We start from the raw sequence: 13,271 nt of genomic DNA, 5'->3' as shown, positions 1-13,271 counted from the left end.
ATGTTGATCTGAGGTGACAGACACTCTCAGACTCACAGCTCACTGGTTCCTCAAGAAAAACTACAAGCAAAGAAACACTGGAATGACGACACTGACATTCAGTGACTTCAAATCCATTGTGGTGGCTAGACAGACAGTGGTTGGTATAAATAAACATGCATTTATGCAAGTTTAAATTCAGCATGTTGTTTGAACTGGAGTGCCATCTGAGTGAAATACAGGAGGTAAATAAAGAGCAGAAGAAGAGAGGAAAGACTCTAAGTATAACCTGGCATTTTTTATGAATAACAATAATTTTTGCACGGTTCACTTAAATTCATCTTATTCTGTGATCATATAGGTAAAGCAGTTTGTCATGGTACTCTGGGACCTGATAGCTATTAATAACATTCAGCCACTAGATGTCTCGTTCTCCCGCCCCTGTTACTTTGCGTTCACTTCACAACAAGTCGTTGCCAGGCACTTACCGTCAATCTCATTTATCCGTTTTTTTCAACACTGACGACCCAGAGATACCACGTGATACCAACGTCGTTCTACTATCGGCTCACAAGCCTTGTTAGAAGTGGGAACTAAACGTCAGATATCTTCCACAGAGATAAACAAAACATTTATTTTGGACCCGCCAAAATTTTGATTAATTCACAATCATAATATTGGGTTTTTTTCAGGAGAGGCCATACTTTTATTCGGTTCCTTTCTAAAGGCTCTGTAGATGGATTATTATTTAAAAAAACAAACTTTAAGATTTAAAAATGCATTTAATTGACATTTGTAGACAACCGAAAAGTGGAAAACCTTCCTAAAACCTTCATTTTAAATTTTATGGCTACTTTTTTTAGGCCACGAACCCCTTTCTAAACTTTATGGCAACTTTTTTTTAGGTCACGAACCTTAATTTTAAACTTTATGGCTCGTCATCAGTGGTGGAAAGGTAAAAGCAATACTTCAAAAATACTCCATTACAAGTAAGTGTTGCAACCCCCCAAACTTAAATAAAAGTACAGAAGTATTATCAGACCAAAAATAATTGTAGATTAATAATATTATACATTACTTTTTGGGATTATTATTACTGATGCATTAATGAGTAAGCAACATTGCAATGCTGTTGTTGGTCAAAATACTGATTAGTTCAATCTATAACAATGCATTATGTTTATAAGATGACCATGTGATTTGTATGGAAAATCTAAATATGCAAAGTAACTACAGCTCTCAAATAAATGTAGTCATATCTCCCTGGTGTAGTTTTTAGGGGAGTCTTTCTTTCTGCTGACCACTAGATGCCACAATTGCTAAGGAATATATTTATTTAGTTATATTTGTATTATAGCATTGGAGATTATTAAAGAGTCATTTTTTAATATTTATATTTTTGTCAGACAAACAACCACATAATGTCACTCAGTGGTGGTAGAAGTACTCCGAGTTCAGCAATAAAACACTGTGGAAATACTTTTACTGTAAGTAAAGTACCAAAATTAAAAGTACTCATTATGCAGAATTTCCCATTTCAGAATAATGTATATTATATTACTGGATTCTAATTAATGATTCATTAGGTGGAGCTAAATTGAATTGCTTAATATACTGATACTTCGTGAATTTCTTATCTTAATCTATATAATAATAGCCTACATCATATATTTATTTGTTGAGTATATTTTGTTTTATTAATCTGAATCTGAAAAGTAACAAACTAAAGTTAGGGGAATAAAATTACAATATTTGCCTCTAAAATGTAGTAGATTAGAAGTATAAAGTAGCAGAAAATGGAAATAATCAAGTACCTCAAAATTGTCCAGTGCTTGAGTACATTTGTTAATTTCCACCACTGGTATATACACATATTATATTGTTCTTTGTCCAAATCTTTTTTTATTTTTATTATTTATTTTTTTTGCAGACATGGCAAAGGTCATCATATCAAATGCAGAACATAACTGAGTGTCTGTGACATGAAATAAAAACATAGAAAGAAAGAAAGAGAAAAAGAAAGGAAATAAATAAATAAATAAAATACTACTACGACTAATACTACTAAAATAAATAAATACATAAATAAATAAATAATAAATTAGATAAAATAAATAAATAAAATAATACTACGACTACTACTACTAAAATAAATAAATAATAAAGTAGATCAAATGAATAAATAAAATACTACTACGACTACTACTACTCAAATAAATAAATAATAAAGTAGATAAAATAAATAAATAAAATAATACTACGACTACTACTACTCAAATAAATAAATAATAAAGTAGATAAAATAAATAAAATACTACTACGACTACTACTACTCAAATAAATAAATAAATAAATAATAAAGTAGATAAAAAATAAATAAATAAAATACTACTACGACTACTACTACTAAAATAAATAAATACATAAATAAATAAATAAAATACTACTACGACTACTACTACTAAAATAAATAAATAAATAAAATACTACTACGACTACTACTAATACAAAAAATGAATAAATAATAAAGTAGATAAAATAAAATAAAATAAAGAGAGAGAGAGAGGAAAAACATGAATGTAATTAAATAATAGATGTATTATATTGTTCATTAAAAAGCTCCTGTCCCTCTCTCTCCTGCTCATCGCGCGCCCGGGCAGAGTTGACGCTTCCATGACGTCACTTCCCACGCGCGCGGAATCATGCTAGCAGCAGCTAACCAGCTGACTGACTGACAACCTGAGAAACTATCATCAGGACCTTTATTACAACTTGTCAAGATACTGTGAAGCTCAACCACCGCGGCCCACTGAAGGCTCAGTATACCCGCTGTAGGTAGTGTCTTCCACGGCCGGTCAGATGCAGCAGCAGCTCGGAGGACAGCCCGGAGGACAGGGCTGGTCCTGTTGTTGACATCCAGGAGACGGATGAGTCTGTCAGTAGCTGCAGGAGGATTGTAAGTGTTTCTGTGTGGTATTGTGTTGGAGATGAAGCTGCAGTGTGATGTGGAGGTGGTGAATCGGATGCTGCCCTCGTTTGGGATAAGGAGTCGAGGTAAAGGGACCAGAGCGGTTCTGTCCATCGGGAAGCATCTGGACAAGACGAGTCAACGAAGCAACATCTACATGATGATCTGCACAGCTAAAGACAGAGCAGGCTCCAAGTACAAGGTCAGTCACTGTCTGCTGCTGGTATGTTATTATTGTCTGTACATGTACTGCTGCTGGAGCTGCATTCATATCATTTATCCCTGCAGGTTTCTGCTGTTGTTTTTTCTCCAAATTAGCCTGATTTTAAGTTGCATTTCATTTCAGTTTAGTTCATTTCAGACAACTTTATTCATTCTCAAGGGGGCAATTCATTTGGAGCATTCCCAGTCCAGACATCCATACATCCATACATACAACAGCTAAGTCAATGGAAACATATTAAAGGCATGGGGCAGCTGGAGGAACAAGTTACAATAAGAACCATATAAATGCATAGGATTATAGCAATAAAAGCCAAAAAAAAAACAGTCTATATTTAATGACAGTTCCCTTTACATTTATTGTTCACATGTCTATAAACGTTTGTCATTTGGAGGGTCTATAACAGGGGTCAGCAACCTTTACTATCAAAAGAGCCATTTTAGGCAAAAAAATCGGTCTGGGGACACAAAACATTTGAGCATTGTGATGAAGGTAACACAGTTTATAGTCTAAGTATAGAGTATGTAAGTCTAATGCAGTGAGGGCCAAAGTGCAAATGTACTACAGAGTATTAGGGCCACATTGATGGACAAAAATCTGAGATTTCCAGAATAAAGTCATAATATTACAAGAAAACAAGTCGTAATATTACGAGAATTTGGAAGAATTTGGCTACTTAAACTATGATTTTAAAGAAGAACATTATCTACATAAACTTTTGTTAACTGTAATTTAACAGTTTGATACACAATATGGTTCATCCAGTGTTACAGGTCACATTATAACAGCATTTTATTTTCTACACGGTCACCTAATTTACATTCCTCTCAGCTCTTACAATAAGAATAGTTTCATAAGACAGAAAATGAGTTGATCATGTTATATTATTTGTCAGATCTTCTGCCACAGTTTATTTTTTAAATGGACCGTATTGAACATTGCATTAGCAACCCATCCTGCAACTTTAAATGTATTTTTGATTTTCAATTGACTCTGTCCCATGTCATTTAATACATTTTCAATTACTCATCATTATCTTTCCCAGAACGATTAGAAACCCTAGAAGTATTGTTTTCATGATCTCAAATGCTGCCTTCAGGTGCTCCTCAGAAGTTTCTGATTTAAAACGTCATAGTCCTGTAAAGATATAAACCTGTACGTTGTTGACAAAAAGGCCGAAAAGCTTTCCTGTCCACACTTGTCGAGCAAGTGAATCACTCGTGGTTGAATGATAATGCGTTCCCGCCCTGTTGTTGTGTCATGTATTTTTCCATCACTGACATTTGCCAATTTTCTCTTTCGCAGCTGAAAGGCAACATAGAGAAGTTCTTCACTTGGTTTGTGGAGGAAGGCAAGGCCACTGTGAGATTAAAGGAACCTGCTGTTGACATCTGTTTAAGCAAGGTACGACAACTGACATGGTGTAATTACAGTCTAGAGAATAAAGTTGTTTATAAGTGAGGCTGTCCTCTCACTCGTTTATCAGCTAGACAGACACATTCGGTTGTTTTGACTGCAGCTGATGCCTGGACAGTCGCCATAGCAGCCTCATTGTTTCCAGTAGCTGTAAAGCCCCTCCTGACTGTGTTGAGGTCAGTGGGGACCTTTCACCTAGATTCTAACATAGCTCAACCTGCCATGTTGAAAGAAACACACTCACGCACAACTGATGCCATATTAGGTAGGTAAACAGGGGAAATAAAAAATTGTGGGAAATGTGTAAACCAAACTTCAGTCAACCTACACTTTTATAATCATTAATAAATAGAGCACAAATCTAAAGGAACACCCTAATATGTCTTTGGGAGGTCAATCACATTTTTATTCCCAGCAATAAAAAGGTCATGATGTTCATTCAAAGGAAGTGTGTCAAGATGATCCAGGCCAGTGAATTTAGGTCAGATATTTCAAGGAATCCGGTCATAAACGACCACCTGAGAAGATACTGCGAGTCTGCTTTTTCTCTTAAGCTGGGCATACACTGTACGATTTTAACCCGTTTCTGGCCCGAATTTTGAGCCGCACGACGACTAATTTTAGAGTCTGACTGAATTTCAGCTTCGTTGGGCGTCGTTTGCCCTGCAGTGTACAGGGAGGACCGAGGACCAATGAACTCCTCCCTACCGGCTGTCGGACAGTCGGATGAATTTCTGGCATATCAGAAATTTTGGTCGGATATCTTATATTTTTTACAGTAATCAGAGCGTAGTCATCAAGAAAACAATGTACAACAGATCTAGTAAAACGTAGCTAGATTACCTCCAAATTCTCACTGCAAAATGGACAAGACATACTGTCCACGTCTTCCTAGCCACCTGCGAGTATATATACGCCGGCACAGTACGTTTCTGCCTGTACAGTGTGAGCACATAAATCGTGAGCTTTGGCTTTACATCGCAAATGAATGAATGAATGAATTACACAACAACATTTCTAAAAATCCTACAGTGTATGCCCAGCTTTACCTATTAATATATTAATCCACCATTTATTCACAGGCTGATGCAAATAGCTTGAAGAACTTCCTCTCGGCCGCTCGTTTGGCAGACAGAGGAAGTGACGCGAGCAGCCTTCCCCTCTCCACGCTCACTCCCGTTCGCGCCAGAGACGTAGAGCAACCCAAGAAGAAGCTCACGATCGTCTCCAAGAAGGACTACCCCCTCACCTCCAGCTTCCCCTACTCTCTGGAGCAGCTGCAGGTCTCCTACTGCAAATTGTCACGGGTGGACATGCGGATGCTGTCCCTGAAAGGTAGGTGTGAGACAATCTGGTTGGTTGGCTACACACTGAAAATTATATTTTGGCCTATAGAGTTTTTAGAATGATTGATTTACATTGTTTATGCAGTTACATGTTACATGCCCTTTTTAAATTAAGAAAATACCACTAATTTATGAGGGAAATGTCTTTATTTTTTTATCTTTGGGTTGCTGGGAATTTTTTTTTTATAAATAATGCCTGACGATGACTGATATAATTGACTTCAGGACATCTCTGACTACATACAGGCTAAAAATCAAACATTTTAATGTATTAATTTTGATATTTTTCAAAGTAAAAGTCCCTAGAAGTGTATGATTTAACTTTTTCCCATGGTCTAGTGTTAAAAAAGTTAACAAGATCGCCATACTTGTAGAATCGCAATACATATTGAATCGGCACCCAAGTATCGTGATAGTATCAAATAGGGAGATCGTTGTATCGTCCCAGCCCTAGATTAAGTCTAAATTTGTCTCTTGCTAGTCCCAATTTTATGGAAGTGCAACACTAAATAGCTGGATTACCCCTTTTTAAGGTGTGGTTTTTGTCTTTGCTTTTGTTTCTGCAGCTCTCCGCAAGCTAGACCTCAGTAACAACCACATCAAGAGACTCCCCGCCACCATCGGCGACCTCAGCTGCCTCTCTGAGCTCATCCTCCACAACAACCACCTGGAAGCCTTCAGTGAGGCCCTCTGCCTGTCCACCCTGCAGCGGACCCTCCAGCTCCTGGACCTGAGCCAGAATCGACTGCAGTCCCTCCCCGCTCAGTTCTGCCAGCTCAAAGAACTAGTGAACCTCAAACTGGACGACAACCAGCTCGTCTGTTTGCCGTTCCACGTGGGCCGACTCTCGAAGCTGAGGTTCCTGTCGGCGGCGCATAACCAGCTGGCCGTGTTGCCCTGTGACTTCCGTAAGCTGAGTCTGGAGAACCTGGACCTGTTTGGGAACCCGTTTATCCAACCTAACCCTCTTGACCACACAATGAAACTTACATTCCCCCTTCCACTTCAAGAGATGGCTTCCAGAGCTGTGGCCAACCTCAGGTTAGAATTAAACCACGTATATCACACTGTAGCTTCACTTCTCACAGAAAACCCCTAATTGTATCTTTTCTGACTCACCTCTCAGGTTACAGTACGGACCTCACCTCATCCCTGCCCACTTGTGTCGGGACCTCGAAGTAGCCAAGACCTGCGACTGCGGCCGCGTCTGCATCAATTTCCACATCAAGACGGCGGTCAGCATGAACCTGCACCAGGTCTCCCACACGGTAGTCCTGGTGGACGACATGGGGGGCACAGACGCTCCGGTGCAGCAGCACTTCTGCTCCCTCGCCTGCTACTCCGAGTTTTTAGACAACTCCCTCCAGAGAGGAATCAGATGAGGAAGAACACACTCTTTTGTTTGACAGGAAAACACACCGACTGCTGGAAACTGCTGTGGATTTTGCAATAGTTTGCAAGTTATGAGATACTGTTGGAGGATACAGTTTTCTGGTAAAGCCCGGGAGGATATTGACTTTTTACACTTCCATTAAACACACCTCCTGCTCCATCTGCAACTGACTTTATGTAATGTTAGCGGGCAGTAACAGACGCAAAATGACAGTTTGCCATTGCTGCTGCTGCTGCTAAGTGTCATACATCGTCTTTTCTGTTCTTCCTGCCTGTTACAGCACATCCCCTACTGACCTACTTCTACAAGGCAGGGGGAATAAAGAAATTACATGAGTTTTTTCCTGAACACAGTGCCTCAGGGTCCGTGAGCTAAAGGGAGTTGGTTTTTACTGAGCTTTACTGAGTTTTACCCACAATTTTTATATACATGTGAAAAACTCAATAAAATAATAGTATTCATCATGTTGTCCTAAGTAGTTTATTCAGGGACATTGAAATGATTTTTGTGTCATGTATTTGAATTAAACCTGCAGTAGGCAGTATATATTTGGCATCATTGAGCAAAAATTCCATAATAACCTTTCAGCATATTGAAATTCAAGTGTTCAGAGAGGAATCTAGACTTGTGCACCTCCTCATGGCTCTGTTTTCAGGCTTTAAAAAATCGAGCCTGTGACGGGAGACTTTGGCCAATTCCTATTGGCTGTGCTCCGGCTGGTGGGCGGTGCTTGGTATTTCCTCAGCAGATCTCAACAAGGCTGCCGGGTCGCAAACTTTCTCATTTTACAGCTAAACGGTACACTACAAGATGTTTCTGAAAACATTTGAGGAGAGAAATAGGAATTACAGTAACAGAATATTGATTTATATTTGATCAGCGCTGCCTAGTTTGACCGTTTGATCGGAGTTCGCAAATGATTGACAGCCGGCTCTCATAGACAGCAGCTGGACGGCAGACTCCAGCTAGGATCTTATGGTTTTTTTATCGCGAGGGATTGCCTCGCTTCTCTGCATTGGACGCTAGACGGGCTGCCACTAGACACAAGGCACCTGACTGGACAAACATTCTCCCTCGTGGGCTGCTGCTCCCAGCTTTCAAACTGGAACCAACATGGCGGCTCATTTGTAAACTTTCTTCTCTCATATTAGGAAAGTAGTTCACCGAAATGTGTTTCTGAAAACATTTTATGCGAGAAATATATTTGCTCAAATTCTACCCACTGTAGCTTTAAAGTGACTGAAGAGAAAGTTCAGGTTTTAAAAATATGCACATTTAATATTGTTGGACACACTGCAGTGTTTTTAACGTACAAGAAAACCTCCTCGTAACATTTGCATACAGTCCTCAGTCCAGCTCATACATCAGGGAGTTTTGGAAGATGAACCCAGCAGATGTTGAATGATCACTGATGATCTTTTCATTTCCATCTCTATCAATTTCCCTCAATAACACAGGTGGTGGCTTGTGGAAGATTTGCTCCGTCGGCAGGTTGTCTTCGTTCTCCCTCTCCTCCCTGGCAATTTCCTCAGAGAGGAGGGTGACCCTGTTGCCTGAACCTCCTCTGGTTGACCTGTTTGCTTCACCTGTTGCAGGCGTCTCGCTGCACTCCTGGGAAAAGCAGCAGTCCTTCACGTTGTTCTGGCACTGAGTGTTAGCTGCTACGGGAGTTTGGGATTCCTCGCTGGATCTGTGATGTAGAAACGCAGCATCTGTCTCCACCTAGAAGAGATAAATATAAGCACCTCACCACACATTTTTTTAACCTTCTCGTCAATGCGATTGTCAGGATTTATCTCACCTCGTTTCCGTGTACACTCTCTCCCGTCTCCTCTTTGTGGTCCGAAGTCATTTTGGGTGTTGACTCCAAGTTCAGATTGACCTCCCCCTCTTTTCCTATGCAGCTTGACTGTTCAGCAGTGATTAAAACAGGCGAGGAGTTTTCTTCCTCAGCAGGAACATTATCTGCATCAGAATCCCTTTTATCTTCATGTTTCTGTGGGTTAAAGTTTCCATCCTCTTTTTCATTTCCCTGCTTCTGCTCTTTCAATTTCTCCTCCTCCACAACTTCTTGGCCTTTTCTTTCCGGTTCCTTAAATTTTTCCTCCTCCTCCTCATCCTCCTCCACACCAATTTCCTCTTCAACTTTTTCTGCTCTCGTCTGCTGCCTCAAATCCTCCTCCTCCACCTCCTCCTTACTTTTCTTGCTTTCCCTCTCCTCATCCTCCTCCTTCCATTTATCCTCCTCTTCCAACTCACTTTTCTCCTCCTCTCTCTCATCAGTCTGATCAAGCCCTACAGCAAAATAATCAAAAGCTTCATCAGAAGGAAGGACATTCAGTGTGACTGTAAGCTGCCCTCTCCGTTTGTCGAACCTGGCCTCTCCTTCATCTTCATCCACAGGGTAGGCTAAGGCCAGCTCCAGTCTGTAGGCCGGTTTCTCGGACTCCAGCAGCAGCTGCCTCTCTTTTACCTCGAGGCTGGCGTCTGCGGCCGCCTTCAGAAGCGGCATGTCGATGGTAACCACTATCCGTTTGGGCCTGGGGCTTTGGGCAGAGTCTCTAGAGAATCTGAAGTCCTGTAGATCCATAAAGGATCGATATTTTACTGTGTAGTTTGGCTTTGTGGGCTCTTTGGCTATGTGAGGCTGGACGCTGAAGCTTTTAGGTTCAGCGTCACCGTTGGGTTTTGTTGCAGGTGGTTCCTTGGGCTCTGGGTATTGGAATGCAAGAGGGTCCGGCTCCTCTGAGGGTTTATATCCAGGTATGGGTTTTCGGATGACACAAGGCTGCGGGACGCCTTTGTATTTTGTGCTCATCTCCCTCACATTGTTTTTATCCAGAGTCACTTCAAAAGCAGTCTGGATTCCCTGCATGGCTGTGCTGTCTACCATATCCATAAATCTGGTGTTTTTGCTTGCAATGTGGAGAGTTTCAGGGTGGAAAATCACATCATAGATCATCATCTTGTTGCCCTTTGGATCTGTGTCTCTTCTCCCTGGGTGCAAATTGTGAGGCAGGGACCAGCACTGTCCTCTGCGACCATCTTCAGACTCCCTCTGTTTACATTTAGGCTTTCCAACTTTGTCATTGGAGCAGATGTTGATGAAACACTTCTGGTTGCCGTTCACACTCGTCCTGAGAGCCCTGAACGGTTCCGGATGGATGAACTCGATGGTGAATCCTCTCTCCTGCTCCAGCTGCTTGATCTCCACTTCGTACCTCTTCTTGGTCTCAGGGTCTGATAGTTCATGAGCGTAATCGCACAGCATTTTCTTGAATTCCTCGTCTTTGAGAGCTTCTGTCAGTGTCTCCATCTCCACAGCTGTCACGTTCAGTTTCTTCAACTCGTCTCCGACCTCCATGTTGATGATTTACGAGGAGAAATATTGAGGCGGATGAAATTAGCGGTCGCACAACTTCACTTCGTGAGCTTATTAATCCCCCAAATAAATAAGTCCAGCAGTTTTAAAATGTTCTTAATTTTAAAAAGTTGTCCTCGCCGAAAAAAAATGCTGAATTTAGTGTCGTTTTAGCTCAGTTTCTGTGTGTTTTTAGCTCGTTTTGGACCTCCAGCTCCAGCAAACTGCCCTAGTTGTGTTAAAGTAACCATAGCAACACGAGAGGTGCAACAAGGAAACACCTCCCGGGTGAAACATCTCCTGCCTAAAACTATATTATAAATAGATATATTTCTATAGATAGAAATAGATATTATAAATAGAAATATTCTGTCTTTTGGAGGTTGTTGCAGGCTGAGTTATCAAGCTAGATTGAATAAGAAGGTTGAAGTCAAAATATCTTCCATGAAAGAGGCCTATAACCCTATAATGTTATGCACAAAAACGTGAATAAAATATATTTTACTTTACGCAATTGCATTAAAAAAAAAAAGGTATTTAATTAATTGTATTCTTATTTGTATTTTTTTTTTATATCAATGTTATTTTTTGTAAATTGAACTGTGATTGCGTTTAGCTTTTTATTTTGTATGTCTTTTAATTCATATTCAGTTTTTTTTAGGTGACCAAAGTGGCGATGGGGCAGGAGACTAGGGACACTCAAGTATTGGACATGAGGTAACCAATCAGGGACAGCGAGCCAGGAAATTCCACCAAAAAAGGGACTTTATTTAGAGGAGTTTCCCCTTTAAAAGGTCCCATATTATAAAAAAGTGAGATTTTCATGTTTTTTTTATATAAAGCAGGCTTAAGTCCTATATAAATACTGTGAAAGTATCCAAAAACTCAATCCACAGGGAAATACACACAGCCTGTATTCAGAAACTGCATTTGAAACAAACTGTCAGGGTTTCTGTCCATTTGTGATGTCAGAAATCTACAATATTTAGACCCTTGACACAATTTTAAACGCAAACATTCTAAATGTGTCCCAGTTTCTTTCCTGGTTGAAGTGTATGTGAATGTCATTAACTGACAGGAAGTACACATGGACCCAAGTTGTTGCCTAGCAACACAATTCTGTTGCAATTCCGTCGCAGTTCCGTCAAAATGCGCTAAAACGGAGCGTTTCAGACAGAGGGTGAATACAGGCATATTCAAGCCGACGGTATGAGGAAAATAAAGTTTTTTTTTAACATTACAGCATGTAAACTTGTTCTAGTAGAAACACAAAATATAAGTATGAACCTGAAAATGAGCATGATATGGGAGCTTTAAACATCAAGTGGTGCAGTAAGTAGGATGTGGGCAGGCACCACTCAACGGCATTACTGCATGAGACAACCGGGAAAGATTGCTTTCTAATTTCAAAATTTTTATTGATGCGTGTATAATGTAAAAAGGGCACCAAAATTGATACTGAAAAAAAGGTACACAACACCAAGGTAATTTAAGGATGACAAAGAAAGAAAAAAAAAGAAAAAACACAATGAACCAACAGAACAACCCCCCCACCTGAGCCTGTCAGTCACCCTAACAATAACAATGACAGGCAGGGATTTAAAAATAAATAAATAGATAAATGAAATTATTTAAATCTAAATGAAATAAAATGAATAGATAAATACCTTAAAATTATATATATATAAAATAACATAAATAATACTAATAAAATAAATACAAATAAATTTAATTAAATAATAATAACAATAACAATGAAAGACGGGGATTTAAAAAAGAATAAATAATGAAATACATAAATTCAATTATATAAATGTAAATGAAGTTAAATCAATAGATACATATCTTAATATATATATATATAATTTTAAAAATAATAAAGAAAAAAATCACATTAATAATTAAAAATAAATACAAATAAGAATACAATTAATTAAATACCTTCTTTTTTAATAAATAAAATAGATAAATAAATAAACCAACTGTTATACTTCTTTAAGCATGTCAAACTAAGATGTTCTTCAGCATTAGTGTAAAACTAGTGAAAGTACATGTTAATGCCAGCAGATGTCGCTGTAGATCAGCTCTCAGGTGGCACACAGCCAGTGAGTAAGTCGGTCAGTAAGTCAAAGGGGCGGGTATACAGAGGAGAGAGGTGATTGGTCGCACCCCCAGCAGTTCATATGTCTCACTGTCTGATTGGAAGAGGTTTGCTGTTACTGGGTGTGGGACCACTGCTTATGAATCTTATGAATGTGTAGATGAGAGAGAGAGAGAGGATGGAGGCAGCACAGAGGACCAGTCTTCAGTCCAGCAGCATCTTTACAGTTTCTTTTTATTGTTTACCTTATAACATTTCCACTTGCATCCTTCCAATTCTTTCTCACACTCCATGTTAATTATTTGTATGGCCAAGGATGGTCCAGACCAGTGGTTCTCAGCCTTTTTCGTGTCAAGGACCCCTAAATTGGACCCCCATTTGATAAGATTTTGCTTCAGGGATCTCCATTATGGAGGACCACAAGAGTCACGTAAATAGTAATAAAGCATTTAATTGATTAATAACTAATTGTACAATAAAAATA

General features: G+C 39.3%; 2 protein-coding genes across 2 annotated transcripts; one reads left to right on the top strand and one right to left on the bottom strand.

The window, feature by feature from the left end:
• The first annotated feature begins 2,712 nt into the window (after positions 1 to 2,712).
• Positions 2,713 to 7,786, top strand: lrr1 (leucine rich repeat protein 1). Its single transcript, XM_074660602.1, has 5 exons — positions 2,713 to 3,149; positions 4,476 to 4,574; positions 5,669 to 5,921; positions 6,499 to 6,973; positions 7,059 to 7,786. The coding sequence occupies exons 1-5, from the start codon at positions 2,967 to 2,969 to the stop codon at positions 7,312 to 7,314; spliced, it is 1,266 nt and encodes a 421-aa protein (XP_074516703.1). The 5' UTR covers positions 2,713 to 2,966; the 3' UTR covers positions 7,315 to 7,786.
• A 779-nt stretch (positions 7,787 to 8,565) lies between these two features.
• dnaaf2 (dynein axonemal assembly factor 2) lies at positions 8,566 to 10,775 on the bottom strand. Its single transcript, XM_074660600.1, has 2 exons — positions 9,127 to 10,775; positions 8,566 to 9,047 (listed from the first exon to the last, which is right to left on the bottom strand). Exons 1-2 carry the CDS (start codon positions 10,687 to 10,689, stop codon positions 8,673 to 8,675), a joined length of 1,938 nt encoding a protein of 645 aa, XP_074516701.1. The 5' UTR covers positions 10,690 to 10,775; the 3' UTR covers positions 8,566 to 8,672.
• Positions 10,776 to 13,271: the final 2,496 nt, after the last annotated feature.

Source organism: Sebastes fasciatus, chromosome 15 (assembly GCF_043250625.1).
Source record: "Sebastes fasciatus isolate fSebFas1 chromosome 15, fSebFas1.pri, whole genome shotgun sequence".
In the NCBI taxonomy this organism is placed as follows: Eukaryota; Metazoa; Chordata; class Actinopteri; order Perciformes; family Sebastidae; genus Sebastes; species Sebastes fasciatus.
Note: the sequence above shows the minus strand (reverse complement) of the source record. Positions and strands in the feature narration are given on the sequence as shown.

Bases quoted from the DNA above. Each gene is read 5' to 3' on its own strand.
- lrr1 (XM_074660602.1), top strand. From the start codon at position 2,967: ATGAAGCTGCAGTGTGATGTGGAGGTGGTGAATCGGATGCTGCCCTCG. The intron at 3,150-4,475 runs GTCAGTCACTGT...TCTCTTTCGCAG, and splicing joins GAGCAGGCTCCAAGTACAAG to CTGAAAGGCAACATAGAGAA. The intron at 5,922-6,498 runs GTAGGTGTGAGA...TTGTTTCTGCAG, and splicing joins GCGGATGCTGTCCCTGAAAG to CTCTCCGCAAGCTAGACCTC.
- dnaaf2 (XM_074660600.1), bottom strand. From the start codon at position 10,689: ATGGAGGTCGGAGACGAGTTGAAGAAACTGAACGTGACAGCTGTGGAG. The intron at 9,048-9,126 runs GTGAGATAAATC...TATCTCTTCTAG, and splicing joins AGAGTGTACACGGAAACGAG to GTGGAGACAGATGCTGCGTT.